General features: G+C 35.7%; 1 protein-coding gene across 8 annotated transcripts in view; it reads left to right on the top strand.

Annotated features, from left to right (window-relative positions):
• Positions 1-21,275, top strand: part of CACNA2D1 (calcium voltage-gated channel auxiliary subunit alpha2delta 1) — a 364,493-nt gene that overhangs the window by 291,675 nt on the left and 51,543 nt on the right. For all 8 annotated transcript variants that reach the window (XM_074538787.1, XM_074538781.1, XM_074538782.1 and 5 more), the window contains exons 13-15: positions 16,438-16,516; positions 18,603-18,652; positions 20,259-20,348. In XM_074538787.1, coding sequence (XP_074394888.1) covers positions 16,438-16,516; positions 18,603-18,652; positions 20,259-20,348 — 219 coding nt within the window. The remainder of the gene's footprint in view (positions 1-16,437; positions 16,517-18,602; positions 18,653-20,258; positions 20,349-21,275) is intronic.

Below are 21,275 nucleotides of genomic sequence, written 5' to 3' on the forward strand. Positions count from 1 at the left end.
AAGAGAAGTTTTCCATCAGCTCAGTTCCATTAAGAATATCTGTGTGTGATGGGCACAGAATTGCTGCTGTTGCAGACATCCCCTGGGAGAAGGCTCCAGCTTGTTGGAACTCCCCTGGGAGGCTTAGAGCTGCCGCTGACTTCTTCCAAATGGGAGACATTCAGCATGTCAATAGAGTGATACAATGAAATATTTATGAGAGAGAGCTTGTAAAACTTTCATTTAAAAAAAATAAATTGAAAAAAAAAAAAACCACAAGCTTCCTACTGTCATTATCAGTGGAGGGAACCATTTTCTGTTTTGGTTTCAATCCATTAGTGCATAACCGCAAGTCAATAAAACTAAAATCAAAATTATGTTAATTTAGGCAGTGGTGTATGTGTTGTTATAGATGACTACAAAGGACCATCAAAAAAGTGACGTTTCCACTTTGGGTAGCTGTGGAATTCTCATCAGGGGTCAGACTGACCAAATGTAACTTTCTATGGTCACTTACAGAGCTTAAAAATTGAAACAGCATCTTTCACAACACTAGTGGCAGCTTTGAATAGAACTGAACAGCTGTCTGAGTGCACGCCAACAGGTTTGGCATTTCTGAGTGTGGGGTAGGCTTGTGACACAGGATATAACACAAAGTAATTAAATTAACAGTTGAACAAAGCTTGAGCTGGCTGGTTAAACTTGCTCCCCAGACCTTTTCCTAATCACTTCTGCCTTAAGAATGTGACACCTTCCAGCTGTTAATTTTACTTTATTGTATGTTCCATGATATGCACAAATGGTAAACCTAAAATATTCTGGGTGAAACTTGGGTCAGTACTCAAAAATTCCATAATCCATTACTTTTTCTGTCAAAGTAAGAAGTGGAAACTGTTATTAGAGTATTCACAGAAGAAGCTTCTTATTCTAAATGCAAATTACCTTTTATTTTTTCTTACCTCTTAGCTCCACTTATAAATTAAAGGTTTGCAATATACCTACTGTCCCAGTTTCTGGATTCCTTACATAAATTAATTCTACTACAAAAATTAATTTAAATACACCATGTCTTAGTCTCCCTCCTTTGACACTCATTACCCAAATATGCTTTGGTAATTGTCAAGCTGCACAATTTTAAGCTGTGTAAGTCTTGAGTTTATAAATCCATGTAATAACTGTCTGGGGGAAAGATTAGTGGTTTTTTTTCTTTTTCAGTATGATATTAGGCACACATTGTTCCCCCATAAACTTAGATTTTGAACCACAATTACCTGATGGTTGTGAAGATCTGTTTCCCTACCAGGAATCTGAGTTCAGTGATTTTTAAGATATCTTTTTCAAAAATATCTATGCATTGTTCTTTGAGCAGTCATCTTCTCAGCTAACCTGCTAGGCTACCATGTGTCCATGTCCTGGCAATGCTCTTGGATTACAGCAGCCTGCCCATCTTTCCTATATGATCTTTCACTGACCCCTTTATGTTTAGACATCACCAAACATCACCAAGCCTTTCTTGGAGACTTCAATAAAGAAATAATATCCATTATATTTTTTTCTATTTTTTTCACTCTTCCATTCAGCCATTTCATCCCCTGTGCTGTTCTGTCTGTGGACACCTGGGTGAGGTCTCTGCAGGCTCAAAGAGCTGCAGCAGAAAGTGCAGCTGGGCTGAGGGGAGCTCTTTTAGGAAGATCTGCTTGCAGAACCTTTTCATGCATGTGTCTGCACACACATCTCCCTGTTGATATGAATTTCTCTTTATTCTGCTGTTTCATTATGAGCATGATTCTGGGTTGCCACGTGGCATTTTTATCTCCCATGCCAGATAAAAATCCATGTGGAGGTGTTGAGAACTGCAGAAGACTAATGAAAGTTTTAATATAGCTTTGTTGAAAAGTAACCTTATCAATTTTATTAAAGTCATGTGTATCTGTTATATAAAACCCAACTGGCAGCTTGTTCCCTTCAAATTTGGCATGGAGGAGGCTATTTGATACTTCTATTTTTGTTGATCTCCAATTCCAAACACTGTAGTAATAGCAATTGATTCAGTGCATTACATTGAGGTTGATGCTGCAGATGGCATAAAATGATTAATCAAGGCAACAGGGATAGAATATCAGTTAATATAGAAAGCACATTATGTTTGTTTTGGGACAAATGCAAGAGAGTCAGACTGCATTTTGCTTATTTATGCAAACAGAGTGCTACATATGGCATAGCTGGTTGAGGCTAAACATCAGAGGGTCTGTCCTGTCTCAGCCCCCCCACACATTAACTGTGCATTCATTCCTGGGAATTTGCAATTGCTGTGAAATGCCTTGTGATTTGATTATGTTCTCCTGTAATTCAAGAATTGGAGGTCTGGGACTTTCTGCAACCAGCCTTTTAATACCTAGGCCAAGCCTAATGGTGTTTATGTAACCTCTTATTTAAGGTATCCAGTTCCACAGCTTCCTTAGGTATTTACATTCTTCTCTTTCAGCAGCCACCTGTTTAGAAAGCTTTCCTGGATTTCCTTAAGACAAAGTAGGCTTAGAGGGTTTAGAGTTTCTTCTTTCTTTCCATTTTACATTCTTTAACAAGAACAACTAATTCCTATCATAATAATATCCCTTCCATTTTAGGAAACAATTTCTGTGTTGAAATTTTCATCCAAGTTTGCTATGCAGCTTTTGTCTTTTCAACTAAACAAGTTAATTTCTTGTCAACTAAACAAGCTAATTTCTTTCAGATTAATTAAATGTGTATCTTATATTATATTAATTATTTATTCTTTACACCCCTTTTGTTTATAAAGGCACGTTGTCACTCTTGAACAGTGAGAGAAACTTAAATGGTATCAAGAGAACAGAACATTATATATATATATACACATATATGTATATATACGCACACACACACACACATACATATATATATATATATATATATATATATATATTTTTTTTTTTTATCCTTGTCAGCATTTGGTTAAATATATCATAGAGAATAACTTACCGTTTTGGAACTGTGTTACATTGTTGAACCATATTTGTTTATCTGCTTTATTCTGAATATTATTTCCCTAGATGTTTGGATTTTTTTGTTGTAGGTTTTGTTGGTTTTTTGCTTTTAATAGTTCATCTTCAGTCTCAGTATCTGTGCTTGATTTTCCAAATCTTTTTAATCCTACATTATATCAAACTGTTTCTTCTTGTGTACTTAATGTTTTCTTCTTCCTAAATTGCCATTTTTCTTTTAATCCTTCATTCTTTAGTTTATCTTCCCACATTACTCATTCAGCTAGCTAATTCTCTGTGTTAGTTGGAGTCAGTCTCTTAACCCTTTTTACTGCTATGAAACATTCATTTCCTGGTAATAAAAATATCTTCTTGATCTTTCACTCAAATTATTTTCTATCTCCTAGGTTTACAGATAATTTTGTTTTAAAATTCAAATATAAATTAACTGTTATTGGCATCTTCTAGAATAGGAAATTTTCCTAACCTGCTAAAAGATATTGAGTAATAATGTCTCAAATTATAAGTTTATCTGCATGACCTTATATATTTACATTTATAAATATTTTTCTATGCTTCGGATGTTTATTAGGGGAAGTGGAATAAGTAAAAACTGGCTGTGATGAGTCAGTTGCAGACAACTACAACAGAGAAGTTTTAAGTTATTTTGCTGTAAGGACCACATAAGAGTGGCTCACATTTCCCCTTCATTTAAAAATACAAAGAGTGAAAAAAATTTGAAAGTTAGGAATTGTTTTCTGCAGATAGAGAAGCCAAAAATAATGCAAGAAAAAAAATCCATTTATATGATTATGAGGATTAAGAGATGCTTTTATTTAAAATTGCCCATTCTGACATTGTATGATCACTGAGTCTAGAGTTTTTCAAAGGTTAACTTTACAACATTGGTTTAAAATGCAAATTTCTGGGAAGAAATTGCAGAATTTGTCACTTAATAGAATACTCAATATAACTAAGGTGGTACAACTGAATAATATTTTAAAAATAATTAACTAGTATTTAGTGACTCTAAAACTTTATAGAAATCTTAGTTTCTAAATGCTGCTCAGGCCATTACATAGGTGGGTGTTGAGGATTTGTGTGTTAGTAGATGGAAAGGTTTGCCAATGCACAGGTGGAAAAAGTGAACAGAGTGAAGAGTTTACAGCTGGGCTCCAAGAGGGAAAGTACAGAATAGAAATCTCTTTGGGGGGGCAAGAGAATAAGGGAACAGCTGAAACAAGCAGAGGGTGGCACAAGCTGGATGCATGCAGCAGCCTAAACAGGTGACAGGTTAAGAAGGAAATAAAAATTTGAAAAACTGAAGTTACAATCCATTTGGATAGCAAGAAGTATGTGCTTATATATGCAAGAAGCATAACAGAGGAAAGGGATGGGAAATGGGAAGTTAGAGTGCAAAGGAAGTAGATGAACTGTAGATTTCACCCAGACAAGTGGAAACCATGTGCAACTTCAGTGTGGAGTATTAAAGATTGATGCAGATGTTGTAAGGAGGGATTGCTTTTTAGGAGAGAACATCAGCACATGAGATGGAGGAGCTCTGTTTAAGAAGTCTTATCCAGAGTAAAAGCTAATAAATGTCACTTGGAAAGTTTTTTTGAAAGCATTTAGCAAAAAGAAAAAAAAAATCACCCTTTATTTTGAAAAAAAAAAAAAAAAAAAACAAGGGAAAAAGTAATTTTACAAGTAGGGAATGAGTCTGCTGGTAAATACAAAATGTCCCCAGTCTCTCCTTAGAAAGTGACTTGAATTCAGAATCCTAATTAGTCTCAAAGTAAATCTGCTCTGTCATATCTCCAGGAAGTCAGAGTTACATTCTCAAACCTTTTGCGTGGTACAGGATAGAATTTAATATGCAGAATTGAATGTGCTGTAAGAATAGGTTGTCTTTAATAGAAGAACAAGAAACTGACTTTACAATCTTGTACTTGCATGGTGATGGGAGCATGAGGTTCTGATTATTTTAAGGTTTTCACAAACATTTTTGTAGGCTTAAACAATAGAGTCCTAAAAATAGAGGGGAAAAAAGAACTCCAAAAACCTTTTTTTTTTTTTCAGAAGAGAATCAGTTCCTATGTGTAGTCTTTGAATTCTTATAATAGTATGTACCTCCATTCCTCTGTTTCTATATGCAACTTCTGTTTGAAGTCAGTAATTTCAGTTTAACTCAAATGCGTGTTAGCCTTGTATCAAATTCAAAGTAATATATTCACTGTTTACTGAGGCTTAGATGGGAATTCTGTCCTTCATAATCTCATCCTGAATCTTGTGTAAACAAAAACATCTAAACCATAATGACCACAGAAACTGGAGTGCCAGCTAAAAATGTAATTTTTTTAAATAATTCTGAATTTATTTATATGCCCTTTTTTGTTACAGAGTAGAATTTGGTTTATTTGTAAATCTTTTTTTTTAAGACATGTCTTTGAATTGTATACTGCAGTCTGACAATACTGTATTCTCAATCCTATGTGTAGACAGGAAAAAAAATAAGCTCAATGTTTTTAGTTGCAAACTTTGTCTGTAGATGCTATTTCATTTGAAAGCAAAAAACAAAGACAAACCCTCTAAGGCAATGTTTTGTCTACAATAAATTTCTCTGTAAGAATCATATTTATAATTAGGGCTGAAGACCTTTTTCCTTGTTTCTTTTTCAAAAAGAAAAAAAAGACTTTGTCAAAAATCATTAAAATCCATTTGTGACATATTATGGACTGAGAAATGGCTAACACCTTGTCACATAAGGTATAATTTATTGGAGTACATTTTCTCTGCTCTTCTCTCTCAGCCATTAGGAATGCCAAATTTAGATTTAAATTAACTAAGAACATTGTGGTACAAACTGTTCAACTCACCAAGACTATAGACACGCCACCCCTCCACGTTGTTTTATGTGTGGATTGAAGGGGAAAATCACTTGTATTTTCTTTCTGAAAATCTACTTTATTTAGCTGATTAGAAAAGAAATGAAAGTGCATATCATTCAGTGTATGAGTGAACTGTGTCATGATTAAATTTGTGTTTATCATTAACAGCCCACGGGATGGGTGGCAGCTCTGTGTACATATCCAATGCTTCTCTTTGACAGTCCTGAGAGTTCAGGTGCGCTTTGGCAAGAAGTGCAGCGAGTGGGCATGAACTGCTTGCATTAATCATTAGCTGTGAAGGACATTCTCTGTTCCATGGGAGCACAGGAGCCTCTCTCTCTCTCTCTCTCTCTCTCTCAGCCCTGCTCAGGCTCCTGCCAGCTGCTGACAGGCAGCGTCGTCACCGCCTGCCTGTGCCAGTGATGGCACCGACCTGCGAGCAGAGGCAAGGTCAGCCTGCCCTCAGCACAGCCCTGGCTGCAACTGCTCTGTTTCCATCGGTATACAGTAAATCTTAGGGGTTTTTCCACCTAGAAAAGGAAAACTTGCAGCATTTTCATCCCTTAATCTTCCTCTTCAGAGATACCATTCTCTTCCCAGGTGTCTTCCAGAAAGAGGAAGGGAGCATGGACAAAGTGCCCTCACCTCTTTGGGGCGGCACACCCTTTCTAAAGCTCACTGATTCATTTTTGTTTAGAATTTTCATTCTAAAAATGAAAATGTTGAGATCAAAAACTCCTTGTAGAAAATGTTGAGATCAAAAGCTTCATTTTACTTGAGGAGACAAACCTGGAGTGTTGCGTCCAGTTCTGGGCCCCTCACTTTAGGAGGGACGTTGAGATGCTTGAGCGTGTCCAAAGGAGAGCAGCGAGGCTGGTGAGGGGCTTGGAGCACAAGCCATATGAAGAACGACTGAGGGAGCTGGGGTTGTTCAGCCTGGAGAAAAGGAGACTCAGGGGTGACCTTATCACGCTCTTCAACTTCCTGAAGGGTGGCTGTGGTGAGCTGGGGGTCGGTCTCTTTCTCCAGGCAACAACTGACAGAACAAGAGCACACAGTCTCAAGCTGTGCCGCGGGAGATACAGGCTAGAATTAAGGAGGAAGTTTTTCACAGAAAGAGTGGTCAAATACTGGAATCATCTACCCAGGGAGGTGATGGAGTCACCATCCCTCAATGTGTTTAAGGGAAGACTGGATGTGGCACTTGGTGCCATGATCTAGTTGAGGTATTAGAACATGGGTTGAACTCGATGATCTTGAAGGTCTCTTCTAACCTAGAAATTCTGTGATTCTGTGATTCTGTGATTCTGAGACTGTGCAGTACAGAGGACACTGTCTCCTCATCATTATGTAATAGTCCAACATTAAGTTACTGTGAGCATATGAAACTGTGCTTGTACTCCTGTGATACTTAAGGCCCATCAAAGATTATGTCTAAACTAGAATTTTTATGCTCCTTTGAGCATCAGCCAATTATAAAATTAGACATGAAATTTGTGTAATTTATAATTTCAAAGAGGGAGACTTCTTGTAAGTTTCCAGGATTCTCCTGGAAATAAGGGTTTCTGAGGGTCCTTCCTTTTCCCACCTACTCTTTTCCCTCCTCTAGTACAACTGTTTGACATTGGAAACTGTGAAGATTCAGTCACTTTTCCATGCTGTACAAGAAATGGAGTAAATGGGTGCAAAAAATTGAGGAAGAAAATATACAAGACTATTTGCGTGGGAAGGAAAAAGGCAGAGTACGTGATTAGAAATAATATTTGAAATGGCATATTGAAATATTCCTTTAAGTACTTGGATGATATTTGTAACACTTCTTCCCTGGGATTTACAAGGACAATGAAAAAAAAAAGAAAAGAGGACTTAGTGTCACAATATGAACTGTAAATATCTCTCTAATTAATCCAGTCCTTTCCAGCTGCTCAGCTGCCTCTAAATGTTGTTTTGACTATCAAAGAAATGCCAGAAATTCTTTTAATCCAGAGTACAGTGGGAATTACTTTGTCAACTCCCTTGTCTGATTCCTGATATGGACCACCAAATTTACAAGGAATTCTCAGAAAAAAACTGTTTTCTTCAGAGAAAGCTAAATGATGAGTGTCAGGGAGAAGCAGCTTAGGGAAAGAAGGAATTTAATTGTTTTTCATTTCAACAGGGAAAATTTCCCCAAAGAGGAAAATAGATCAACTGTTTGAGTAAATACAACATGGGGAGTCCAAGTAAAATATTCAACAGATGAATTGTTAAAAAAATGCCTATATGTTCTTTATCTGAAGTCTGGGAGGCAGGATGAGGAGCTGGAAAATGACCTGATGCACCTGAGTTCTTTACAGGGATTTCTGATTGGGGGTGATGAAGACAGCCCTTCTGGTGGAAATCCTGGGAGAAGGAATGTGCCCTCAATGTGTCCACATCCCTTGAGCTATCTACAGCCACAATTATTCAATAATTTCTGGGTTTAAGTGAGTTAAATTTGGGAGATTTTTGGCCTGTGCCAGCTGGCACAGTTCCAGACAAAGTGCTGGGACTGCACCTGTGCTCCTGTGGCTGCAAAAAAATGGGAAGAGGGAAGGAGCAATACTTTGATTTCTGTGTGTGCATATGGGCTCTGCTGACAGAGCTGCTCCAAAGACTGGGGAGTGCACCAAACCCCACTTTTTTGAGAGGGTTGGCATGGGCAAATAGACTCAAACATAAAATTCAAGCACATCAATGTGAAATCCCACTGGTGGTTTGGGGAGTACAGCCTTTCTCTTTCTTATTGCTGTTCTTAAGCAATATATTACACAAAGTTAATAAAACAGAGCTGATTTATATCTAAACCCAGAAAATGTTGAGATCAAAAACTTCATTTTACTTGAGGAGACTCTGCAGTACAGAGGACACTGTTTCCTCATCATTATGTAATAGTCCAACATTGTGTTACTGTGATCATATGAAACTGTGCTTGTACTCCTGTGATACTTCAGGCCCATCAAAGATTATGTCTAAACTAGGTAAAGAATTAAAGAATCCCATAATCAGTGGCCCATTCTGTCTAATTAGGATCAGTTTAGCAGGGGTAGGCGAGCAGGTGTCAGCAGGGAATTTAGGGTTTCATTCCTGCAGCTGTGTGGCAGCAGAGGAAGGGGCGCTGCACATCAGCCCTTCTGTGAGTGGGGAATGAGGTGCTGTGGTTCCACAAGGTGGCACTAAGAAGTTGTAGAACAGTGAGACTGAATTCGTATATTGTTTTTAGTTCTGTGAGAATGTTAGTTCTGAAATTTTTCAGTATAACTACTGACAATTATTCCGCAGTAGAAAATATCCCCATTTTAATGTAGATATATTTTCTTTGTGAGGGAATGAAACAAGCTAGGGAAAAAAAAAAAAACCAACAAAAATAACCCCTTTTGTCATTTTTGAAACACTTTGTAATTAGCAAAACATATTTAGTGGATTTATGGCAGTCACAACCTCCATGAATATGCACCTTTCATTGTATGTGTGTGTTAACGTATTCATGTATAATTCTAATAATTCTAATAGGTATAATTTATATAAAAAACGGTTTTTAATTACTTTTCTAGAATGATTCCTTACAACTACACCATGCATGAGTTCTCTTGATCGTATTTTCTCAATATATTAACACCATTAAATGGTTTGGAGCCCATGTTATCAGTATAGATATATGCTGATATATATCCAAATATATCCAAAGAAAGTGAGATTCTCCAATAATCTCCTCATATGCAATAAGTGTAATTTTTATTTTAAGATAGAAGGAGGGTTAGCATTAGAATGTAATGTGAGCTGATTTTTAGAGTGTCATTATTTCTTTTTGTTATTAGGCTATAATTATACAGACTATAATTAGACTATGAATTAATAAGCTAGCATTGCAGTTTAAAGTTTGAGGTTTAATTGTAGTGAATGAAAGATATTAATGATAGGGAAGATTTCAAGTACACATGGAAAGTTTGGAAGAAATAATTTGTTGTGGATGAATGTCTAAAATAGTATTTCCAAGAACCTGCTCTATTTTTCTTTAAATACATGCCTCAGTTAAAAGATTTTCCTTTGGTTTCAAGGGGACACTTGCACAGTCATGTGCCTTGCTGAATCAGAGTATAGAGGGTCACTTATGGAAACACTTGAGTAGTGTCAAATGGATTTTCAAATCCTATGGTCTTATACTTTCTTCATGGCTAAAAATTCAAAGATGTCCAGACTGTAATTATCTTTGCATTTAAATATTTGAGAGCTAAATTCTCCTTCTCATTGTTTCTCATGTGGGTTTTTCTTCTCAGTTACCCCAAGTCTACACATATTTTTGGAGAGTACCCACAGCAAGGGAAAGATCTAAATTTATTCATAAATCTAAAAAAATATAGCTTCGTACATATCTGCTGGTGTATGATGCCATTACTTTTATTTCCTAATTTGACATTAAAATGTGAATTCTGCTTTCTGAGTTCTAGACCTTTCAAACATCAGAACTCTGGCACCTGACTAGGTGTCATTCCCTGCTGCTCAGGTCATCTCTGCCTCTTTTTCCCGTCTCCTATTAATTGCAAAATGCATCAGCAGCCTGACAGTTACATACAAAAGCCTGAATGTCCAACTTCTGAACTTTCTTGAGCCTGGCATTCAAAGCTGGGGAAGTTAAGAATGTGCTCAAACTGAGAATCATGAACTCATCTCTCTTTTTGTGCAAGCACTAAACTCTCATTTATAAGTTTGGTGGCACCACTGTCCCAGTAATTTTGAAAAGCTGGGCCTTAGGGCTCTATCACAAGAAAACCAGCCTTACTTGCAGGAGTGAACCAGACAGCTCTGTCCAAACCAATAAATGATCCAGGGCCAAGGTGCAGGCTGCAGAAATGTCCAGTTATCCAGTTTTGCTGCTGTTAACAGACCCAACAGAATGGCTCCTGGCCTGTGGCACTCAATTTTTTAGCAATGTCAGTGCTCAGTTCAGTGATAGCATGAGCTAGGGCATGTTCCCAAAAAATCCTATAGTGAGATGACCTGAGATGGGGCAGGGAGGGAGGATGGCTCTGTGGTGTGGCCATTGAGATGTGAGCCCTACTGTGCCACTTGCCCTCATGGCCTGAGAAGGAAAATGGGTTATGTCCCTTTTATAGAATGCATAAAAGTTGGCTTAAGGGATCCTGAAACTGTCCTCTAGCACACAGTTGTGAGTCTTGCCCCTGCTGTTAAGCTCAGAACTTCTATTTCTCTTCTAGGAAGAAAAAAAAAATGCTTTACATTTACAGCTCTAACCTAAATAGTTCAGGATGGTGTCCCTGGATGTCCTGAACTGAGAAGTTCAGCATGACAGATTATTAGCCAGAATTTAGGTGACTCTCTGTGATTGGTGCATCCTGTTGGCTAATCCTAGGTGGTTTCCTTATTGGTATATTGTGTTTTCAGATTGTCCTCTGCAGTTCTGTTCTCAGTTCAAATAAGTCATAAATGTCTTCTGTTCTCAGTTAATTCACAGCAAAATCCAAAACCATCTTCAAATTTCTGTCCACAGATGTAAAAATGTAAGGAAAAAAATGCATTCACAGTTTTAGCTGGGGCAGCTTGAAAACTACATAACATCTCTATGGCCTACAGCACAAAACACAAAACTGACTAAGTGATTTACAAGCTATACTTACAAGGGATTTAGAAGACAGAATGCATAATGGAAAATAGAAGAGCAGTTTTATGGTTTTATTCAGAATGCAAGGCTTCTTATGTTGTCCTTTTATTTCAGAAGTGTACCTATTAAATATAAACTGCAAACAATTTTTCCTCATCTCTGATAATCTGTAAACCCATTACTGGGAAAGATAATTCCCTGGGTCATACTGGAATTACTGAATTATTTATTTCCCTTTATCACAGTTTCCTGTAGTAAAAATGATTATCTGTGAATCTTTACCTGCAGCTATAAAGGCCAGAGTAAAATGTTCTGAAATCTTACAGCCGTCATGAAAACTAAATTTGAATGATTTGATGAGCTCAGTTTTTGGTCATAGTCAGTTTTTTTTATTTAGTGGTACAGAGAGATGCACTCTTTACATGCTAGGCATAAAATGACAGAATTCATCTTGCCTGCATGAAGTAGAATCCAACTAAGTGAATTAAATGTGTAGCTCTCTTGGTATCTGGTAAAATAAACATATATATCTCCAAAAGTCAATTAATCTTTTCATAAACAGAGGAGTGAAGAGATGCACAAAAATTATTATTGAGAGCTCTCTCATTCCAGTAGCACAGAATTCAAGTCAAATAATTTATCTGTCAGAAAATGTGCATTTCTTCCACTCTAAGGGGTATGCAGAGTGGGTGCAGTGCTTTTAGGCCAAACAGGGGAGTTAGAATGAGATGACCTTTAATTTCTCTTCCAGCCAAAACATTCAGTGATTCAAGGAATCTACATTGTCTACACATACAGTCAGTACCCTAAATAGCAAGTGCATTGTGTTTAATTACCCCTTTGAATTAACTTCAGTCCAGACTTAATTTTTTGTAATACTCATAACATGATATACCCAAAGGAAGCATTTAATTTAATCTGTCTTAAGTTTAGTCCAATACCAAAATGAAGAAATAGAATACATAAAGAGCAAATGAGATCTGTAGGGAAAGCAGCCTTTTCATAGATACCCCTTCATTTTTGTCTTCACCACAACTCTCTTGAGTGCCATTGTCCCAAAAAATCTGTAGCAGTCAAAATTTTTTATTCACCTTGGTGCTTATGATCTTATTCCACCAGAAAGAAATGCAAACAAATAGGAAATTAATTTTATAATTCTACAATTATATTTTCTTCAATAAAGTACATCTTCCTCTGTTTTTGTAGAATTCTTTTCTATCTGTTATTTGCTCTGTTTAGGAGTTGGATTTTTGCATATATTCCTTTGCTGTCCTTCACAGGTTCCTAGGATAAGCCAGGTTGCAAGTGACTTGCAGAGGTCTCTAGTTCAATATCAGGTCTAAGATCAGGCCAGGTTGCTCAGGGCCAAATCCAGTCTGGTGTTTAAAACCTCCAGGGAGGCAAATTTACAACCTCACTGGGCAGCCTGTGCCACTCACATTTGTTGCTAATTAGTATAGTCCTCTATATACTGTAAATTATTATAACAAAGATTTTTTTTTTTCTCTCTCTCTAAGGTTAGTCTCAGTGAGGAAAATGCAGAGGATTCGTTTTCAACTCCTTTGCTAAAAGTTAGGACTTCTCTATTTCAGAACATTTTCAAGACAGTGCCTGGATGGGCTGTCAGGGCAGGCTGGTGCCCATCTCTAGTTCTGCTCAAATCTAGGGGTTGAAATTTTCTAGAAGAACTTTGCTTTTAATAGTTCCATTGAAAATCAGAAAGCATGACAGCTCGTATTTGTTTATCTAATTTTTCCATTAATTTTACTGCCTTGGAACTTATGTTTCTTTATGAAGAGAATAAATAGATTTGCCTTGAGCCAAGGCTGCCCTTTCCCGAGGAAATGGGTTGGGGAGCACAAATGTCCATCCATCCCCTAGTGAGGGTGGTGGAGAGGAAATGTCATGGCAAAACCACCCAGAAACTGCAGTTTACACAGACCCAAGAGGCTGCAGAGAGAAGCAATAACCAGTGGTGATGGAAAACAACTTCTGGGCATCAAAGACTACTTGGCAGTTTGCTTCAACTCGAAACCCACTTGGTTGAAGCCAAGCTTAAAGGACAGGCAAAGGGAGAGGTGCTCATACCCATTGTGCCTGATCTAGTTGCCTAAATTATTCTTAGTCATAAATTTCCTATGAAAAAATAATTAAATGTTTGGGGGTTTTGGTTTTTTGTGTTTTTTGGGGGGAGAGGAGGGTTGGTTTTTTTGGTGGTTTTTTTGGTGTTTGGTTTTTTTTTAATCAATAGCCTATTGTCTTCTTTGGAGAGATAAGGAAAACATATAGAAAAGTACATCTCAGTACTTTGGCTGACTGGGTCCTGTCACAGAAAATTTAGCAGAGAGCTTTTTTTTTTTTTTTTCTAAAATTGGCTTGTTTAATTTGACTTGCTGACTCATTTTTCCAGCTGGTCTGTCATCCTACTCAATTCCAGATGAGGCAATAGGAAAAAGAATACTCTTTTGAATATCCCACCCTCTTGCCAAACCAAGTAACAATTAAAATCTCCAATTTTCATTGCAGTTCTTTATCTCTGTTAATTATCCAAGGAACAGTAAATCAGATATATTGTCTCCTGCTTGTTGTCAATAATTTAAATTCTAAATTCTTTATAGATTTGTTGCAGATTTAACACACTGCTGTTTTTCCCTAAATTATACAGCATTTCGCAACTTGAATCCAATTCAGTGTTTCATTTTTACATTTGAGATCAAATGCGAGACAGTCCAGTCTAATTGACTCATATGTTTTCTGCACACACAAGAGAACCCACATGACTTGGTAGCTTTTAATCCAAAAGAAACATCAGGTCTCTCAAGTATCTAATTAGTGACCATCAGTGGGGTTTTTCCATAGTTTTTGAGAAGAATCTATTCTGAATCAAGTATTTAGTGGACAATGGACTGGGAGCAGTGTGAATTCAAACAGAACAGGAATACAGGAGGCAGGGACCTTGTGAGCTGAGAGGTGCCAATATAAAATAACATGGTGATAATCAGAAAAGGAAAAAATAGATGTTAATTAAGTAGAAGAAGAAAGATCTATTAGAAGAATTATAGCTGTCATTCTTTTTAAAGATGTCAAGAATAAAAGGGGAATGGCAAATGTGGTACAGTATTAATAAATGAGATGTAAACATGCCAGGTAAAGTCATTTTTGCACTGTCAATACTGATATTTTCATGGTAATAGAAGGTATTTTTTATCTGTCTTTATCAATATGAACTATGAGGAAAAAAAATTACCATAATGGAGGCATAATCATTGCTATACCTGTCTGTGTAACCAGAAATGTAATTGGCATGAATAATTATTGGGGAATGACCCTCTATGGAGTAGTCTTCAACTATAAAACAAGCACTTAAATCAGTTGCTTTAATTCTCCTTTTAACTGCACAAACAAAGGGGTTGGATAAAGCAAATCAAAATATATTATTAATTAAAAATGGCATCCAGCACAAAGCCTTGTTTGCCCTTCTTGCATACAGGGGTCAACACTAATAAAGTTTCACCATTTGCTACCTGCTGATGGATGATGTGAAGCCATTCCTACAGCTCTTGGTTAATACTTGAATTCTGATTATATCACACCATTTTTTTTTCTTTTTTCCTATTTTGGAAGTGAAGATTTGGGTACTAATTGCACATGCTAAATAATATGGTAACAGTTTTTATAAATAGTCATATAACAAACTTAGCAATGATCAGTTGTTTACAAGGAGTCTCTGCAAATTTAGAGTGTAATATTTAACAAAAACATTACCTTACTGCTTACTCACAGCCTGCATGCAAATTATTTGTAATATATTTTCATTTGAAGCATCCAATCTATAGAAAGGAATTTTCATTCTGATTTCAAATTGTGGTTTATGATTTGTACATTGAAGTGGTAAAGTTAAAGATCAATATAGAAAGAGATGCTTAAAAAGGAAAAGTGTCTGACTCTTGAACAGAGAGACATGAATATAGTGAGCAGTTCATTAAAACTGTTGGGAAAACACTTTTCCCAGCTTTTAACAGAAGCACTCAAATTTAGAGCAAAATGTTTGGCTAGAAACTGAAAAATAGTATTTCTAATTTTTCTGTCTATCTGGTAAGTATATAATATTTTTAAAGCAATACCAGGTTTTGGTTTTAAATTTTTCTCATTCAAATCAGAAAATTTGCATGGAAAATCATTTCAGCTGAAAAGTCTGTTTTCAGTCCAAAACTTGAAGATATTTTGGCAAATTCTTCTGAAACCAAAACTCCTTACAGTTGCTGAGACAGATTAGAGTATAGCATTGTGTAAAAATAATATAATTTTGCTGAAAAACCCCACAACTTAAATGAATATCAAGAGCTTAAGGTGAAAAATCAGAATCTTAACCTTTGTATGGAAGTTGAAGTCTGTTGAACTAATTTAGTGTTTTACATAAAGAAGACCAAGTCTGAGCAAAAAGCGAAATTGTTTTTTGTAGTATCTGAAAATTTTGTATTTTGAATCCTAAAAAGTCCTGGTTTGCATTGCTTGGAATTCTACAGCCACACATATATTCTTTTTAAGCCATTGGTAAGCATCTAATATTGATATGTTTTGTCAACTAATTTAACAAGAACTGAAGAATTATAATTACCACCCTAGAACTTAGAATCTAAAAATAAAATACTTGATGAACAATCACCGATGTAAGACTTCTAAAGTATGAAGGTTGTGTGAAAGAGCATTCTTCTTGATTCTACATCATGGAAGAAATAATAGGAGTACACAAAATACCATAATCTTTTTTTTTTTTACATCTCTCATATCTTTTATGGATACAAAAACTGGAGAATTCATAGTGTTCTTATTTATTCAAATTTATGAAAAATCCAGGTATCATTCACTTGAGGTCACAACTAATAAATGATAAATAGTTGTTACATGCATTGGTTTTTCACTTGTACAGGTACGTGTGTTCACATTTTCTGTTGGCCAACATAATTATGACAAAGGACCCATACAGTGGATGGCCTGTGAAAATAAAGGTACCGTGTCTGTCTTTTAAACTGATCTTCACTAGAGCTTTGGATAGGTGATATGTTTATTCTCTAAAAACAGCAGATTTTTCAGCTTGGTTTTTAAGTTTATTATATTTGTTATCAAAATTTTAAAAGTTAATTTCTTACATAATATATACGTGAAAAAATCACATGTAAACGAGAAGCTGGTATATTTATTTCTTTATTACTTTATTTAAAACTTCATATTGTATGAAAAATACCACAGTAGTTTTTATAATAATAAGCCATTATGGTTCAGTTTTGAGAATATTTGTTGTAACAGCCATCTATGTAAAGTTGGAACTGATGACAGATAAGAAATTAGTCAAAGCTGGTTTAAATTAAGTGGTCTGGACAAAGGGAGTTTTGTTTGGTTAGTTGGCTGGTTACATTTCTTTCTGGATTTTTCCAAAACTTACAAGGGATAAGATACTTAATTTTTTTTTCCTTTCTTCAATGAAAATATCAAAATTATTCTTGCTATGATTTCTTAGTTTTTGAGAGCTTCTTGTATTTTCTACTTTCATTCTGTTTTCTTTATGTAGGACAAAAAGAAAAAGTAAAAAAGGTGAAAGTAAGGAAACAGAATGTTTTCTACATGAAATTTTTACTTGAAAAATATACTCAGAAACATTTTAGGCATGTGATAAACTCCAGTCTCAAATATAGTATAGTTCAACAAAGCATAAGATGTAGAGATATAGCAGAAAATAGAAAAGAAATAATAGAAACAAACAGAGATAAGTAGAAAATACATAATTTATCAAACATTTGCTTATTTTTTAAATACAGCAATTTTCAGGCCTGAATGAAAATGTAAAACTATTTTACAAATTGGTGAGAAGCAAGAGGTGAGAGGTGAGCTGGATTACAAAGGGTCTTGAAAATTAGGACTTGCAGGGAAGGAGATAAAGATATGCTCAGGCAGAAGAGTAACAGAAAGCAAAAACAAGAGAAAGGCATAGATACAGGGAAAGAAAAAAAAAAAAAAGAAAAGAAAAAACAACCAAACAAAACAAACTAGAAGAATCCATAGCCTGGGTGAATAGCATACATATGTGTCACAACCTCATGAAACCCTCAGCATGTTGACAAGTCATGCAGAAGATACTACATCTCCATGAAGAGCAGATTTTATTGTCAGATAACACAAAATTGACATTTATGTTTTGAACAGGTTTTTTTTTTTAACTAACATCTTTGTATCTCAAAATACTGTGTGCATGTGACCTCCATTGTTTTAAAAGAAATGAGGACCAGCTGGTTTAAAGCATAACCACCTATGTCATCTTATTATTGAAGCAGAATGATTGTAATCTTCTGTACAAAATTCCTGTGATTATTTGTTTGCACATCCAAGGAAGCAGTTTTATTTACTTTTTCCTAAATTAAAAGATTTTGCATACAGCAAAGGAAATTACTAATATCAATAGTTTACCTCTCTAATTCTCTGCCTCTTCCTTCCAATCTGACTTAAAAATTTCTTTGACTGTAGATGGATCTCAGGGCCTGGCTTCAGTCTTATTACATGGACAGTATTTTAAATATTTTTAATTCAAACAAATGAGCAATAAAATCAGTGCTAAATAAAGACATTTCTGATGTGCATTCTCTGTGTAGCAGAAATACCCATTAGCTTTTTTTCATTCTACAGAGTGCCTTATATTTTTATACTATAAATTCAATCTTGTGGCAGACCATAGCTATTTTTACATTCCTATATGCATTCAGCCTATAATTATGTTGCCGTCGCAGCATATTAAAATAAACATTAAATATACTTGCACATCATATTAACTGGGATTTCGTGAGTACAAACTCAGCCTTAAACAAAACAGCCAAAAGAAGCAAATTATAACTGTCATTACTTAAGAATCACTACCTTGGTCTGAATTACATGGTGACCCATCATATGGCCATGCATTGTGGTGGCATCTACTAAAAAGTATTTCATTCATAATAATTCTAATAGAATTTAGACTAGAAATTATTAGCTAAATGATATTCCTCAAGATTAAGAGGCCAGCAATCTTTTGTGGTAAAATGGCATTGTTTCTGTTTCAAATTTTAGGTTATTATTATGAAATCCCATCTATTGGAGCCATAAGAATAAACACCCAGGTAAGTGAGTTGCCCAAATCCAGATGCAGTTTTAACACACAGAAAGTGGAGTAATATATGTTCTTGGACATGTTTGCTCTTCACCTCTGCTAAAAACAATTAAATTTTAAGATACACCACATTAAGAAAATATAAAAAATTGAGGCTTTCTTCTACATTAAAGGGATTATTCTCTTAAAATGTTCTACTTTTTATTTTAAGCGGTTGCAGAGAAAGAGTTTCAAACATTATCCCTGTTACCCTAGCCCAGAGCAGCTCATGTCCTGGTCACAGCACTGGTCACTCACCTTCTCGAAAGCAGGCTGACCACAGGCACACCATGGAGTGTCTGAAGTGCTCTGTGTCCTTCAGGCCTCTGCACAAGGACTGAGCTTCTGGCTCAGCTTTCCTCCAAGTTTTACATGGTCCCTCAAACTCTGATGCTGAGACACGACAGCAATTTTATGATAAAGTTCTATAAAACCAGTAATTTTTAATGAAGTGTCTAGGCATTCACAGTTCACCTTCTGCCATGCTTTCTGCATGACCCAGAGGGTTTTTGTCACTGCTGTGGATGTATGTGAGGGGATAGCCCTGCTAGAGCATCTGAACTCATGTGGATGCTGCACCACAATCCTGCTTTATAGGAGAGGTACCTGGATGGATCCAACCCTTTCAGAAGAGATTGTACTTCTTTCCTTCAAAAAGGATGTAGGAGCATGTTAGCAGACTTGCAGGTAGATAAACAAAGGCACAGGACTCTGAGATTATATTATGAATTCCAAACTGAAGATGGACAGTGTAAAAGAACAATTATTCTTTTCAGTTGTCTGAAAGTCCAGATACTCGCATGTCCAGAACAGCAGAGAAATATCGCAGCAGTTCTTTGTCCTTCCAAGGCCAGGAATGACATTTTTTGGCAGAAAATAAGAATCCTTTTTTGGCTTGAATAAGAACCCTTTGATTCTGTTAAACTCTTCCAGACAGTGTCTGGCAAGACATATCTCTAATAAGATCAGACAAGTAGAAAAAGTTGATGACTGAAAAAAGTTTGATGGCATCTACTCCCAAATAAGTCCAGAAACCTGACATCTCATAAGATCACCAGCTTTAGCCATACTCGCAAACTGAAGAAAGACAGTAAAAAGAGGTTTTATAATTCTGATTTTTTGTTATTCCAATCGAAGTTACACAAATTGTTGCTCTAGGAACTTAACATACCCAGATGTTACACCACTCACCCTCCATTGTCCACTCTTTCTTCTGGGTTGATGGTTCTGTAATCTGCTTGCAACTTCTTTATGTCATTAGCAATTAAATAAAAATAGTTGTAATTCTCAGTGTGTGGAAAAAGAGTGGTGGTTAAGAGTGTGTAAGGTCTGTGTGACTGGGAATGGAATACAGGAATTACCTCTTCAGTAAATACTGCAAAGTGAAGACTTAATTATTTTGTGGTACAATTTTTAAGAAGTAAATAAATGCTTCTCCTGTAATAATGGTGACTTTTTATTTCCTTTTTTCCCCTGATATTTTAATTTTTATTATTTAATTATTGTTGATTTTAATATAGCTTGTGCTTTTTGATCTAATTATTGCCTTCTGATGAGTTCATTACACTTTTTAACAGGAATATCTGGATGTTTTGGGAAGACCAATGGTTTTAGCTGGAGAGCAAGCCAAACAAGTCCAATGGACAAATGTCTATCTGGATGCTCTGGTATGATCTGTATTTATCTCTACTAAAGTAAGAATTTTAGAGAATCAGTAACTATGTGGGTCTGCTTTACCACGAATCCAATTTCTTTCTGTTCCAAATATGATATTCCTGTTTTTCTAACATCTATACTGATTAATAGAACAGCCACTAGGAAGAGATCTATTTATAATGTGCTGGTCTTACTTGCACCTTGCATCTAAGTGATCTGAAATTTAGCAGATAAAACCAGTTTATTCTCTGCAGACTTTGAAGTACAGGCCACTGCTGTTCTCAGCTTAAGAAAAAAAAAAAAAAAAAAAAAAAGCAAATAGCTTTCCATTGTTGTACCTACAGCAGTGAAGGTCATTTGTTACATTTCTGGTGTGGAGGAATTCTTAGAATTCTTAGAATTCTTAGTTTTTCCTTTTTTTTTTTTTTTTTTTTACTACTTCCCAAGAACATTCCAGGCAGAATGATATCTATCAGTATTACTAAGTATTTGCACAAATTTTGGACTTGGGTTGTTGTAATTGCTTACTTGCTCAAGGTAATGATTTCATTAGCCTTTAATTGGACAGTGTAAATAATGGGGATATAAACAAAAAGAGATATGAAAAGCTTTCTTAGTACTGAATTTATCACTTTGGTCTTGTAAAACAAACATACTCAGGAAACTACAGGAGGAAAAGTATTGTTAGAGGAAATCTAATCTCTTGCTCTGAATAACCTGCTTTTGAGGAACACGGCAAAAATTACTGCAAAATGGTGATTTGGACTCACGTATTTATCCACGCTCACGTAGCTGTGTAACATCATGTGAAAATGCACATCCTCCATTCCTGTAATTATTTTTTTTAATCAACATATAATTTTTACTGTCAATATAACAGAGCATGACACAGAGGAACTAGTTTTTCATTGAAATTTCAATGTCCAGAAGTTCCTTAA

Source organism: Zonotrichia albicollis, chromosome 4 (genome assembly GCF_047830755.1).
Source record: "Zonotrichia albicollis isolate bZonAlb1 chromosome 4, bZonAlb1.hap1, whole genome shotgun sequence".
Taxonomy (NCBI): Eukaryota; Metazoa; Chordata; class Aves; order Passeriformes; family Passerellidae; genus Zonotrichia; species Zonotrichia albicollis.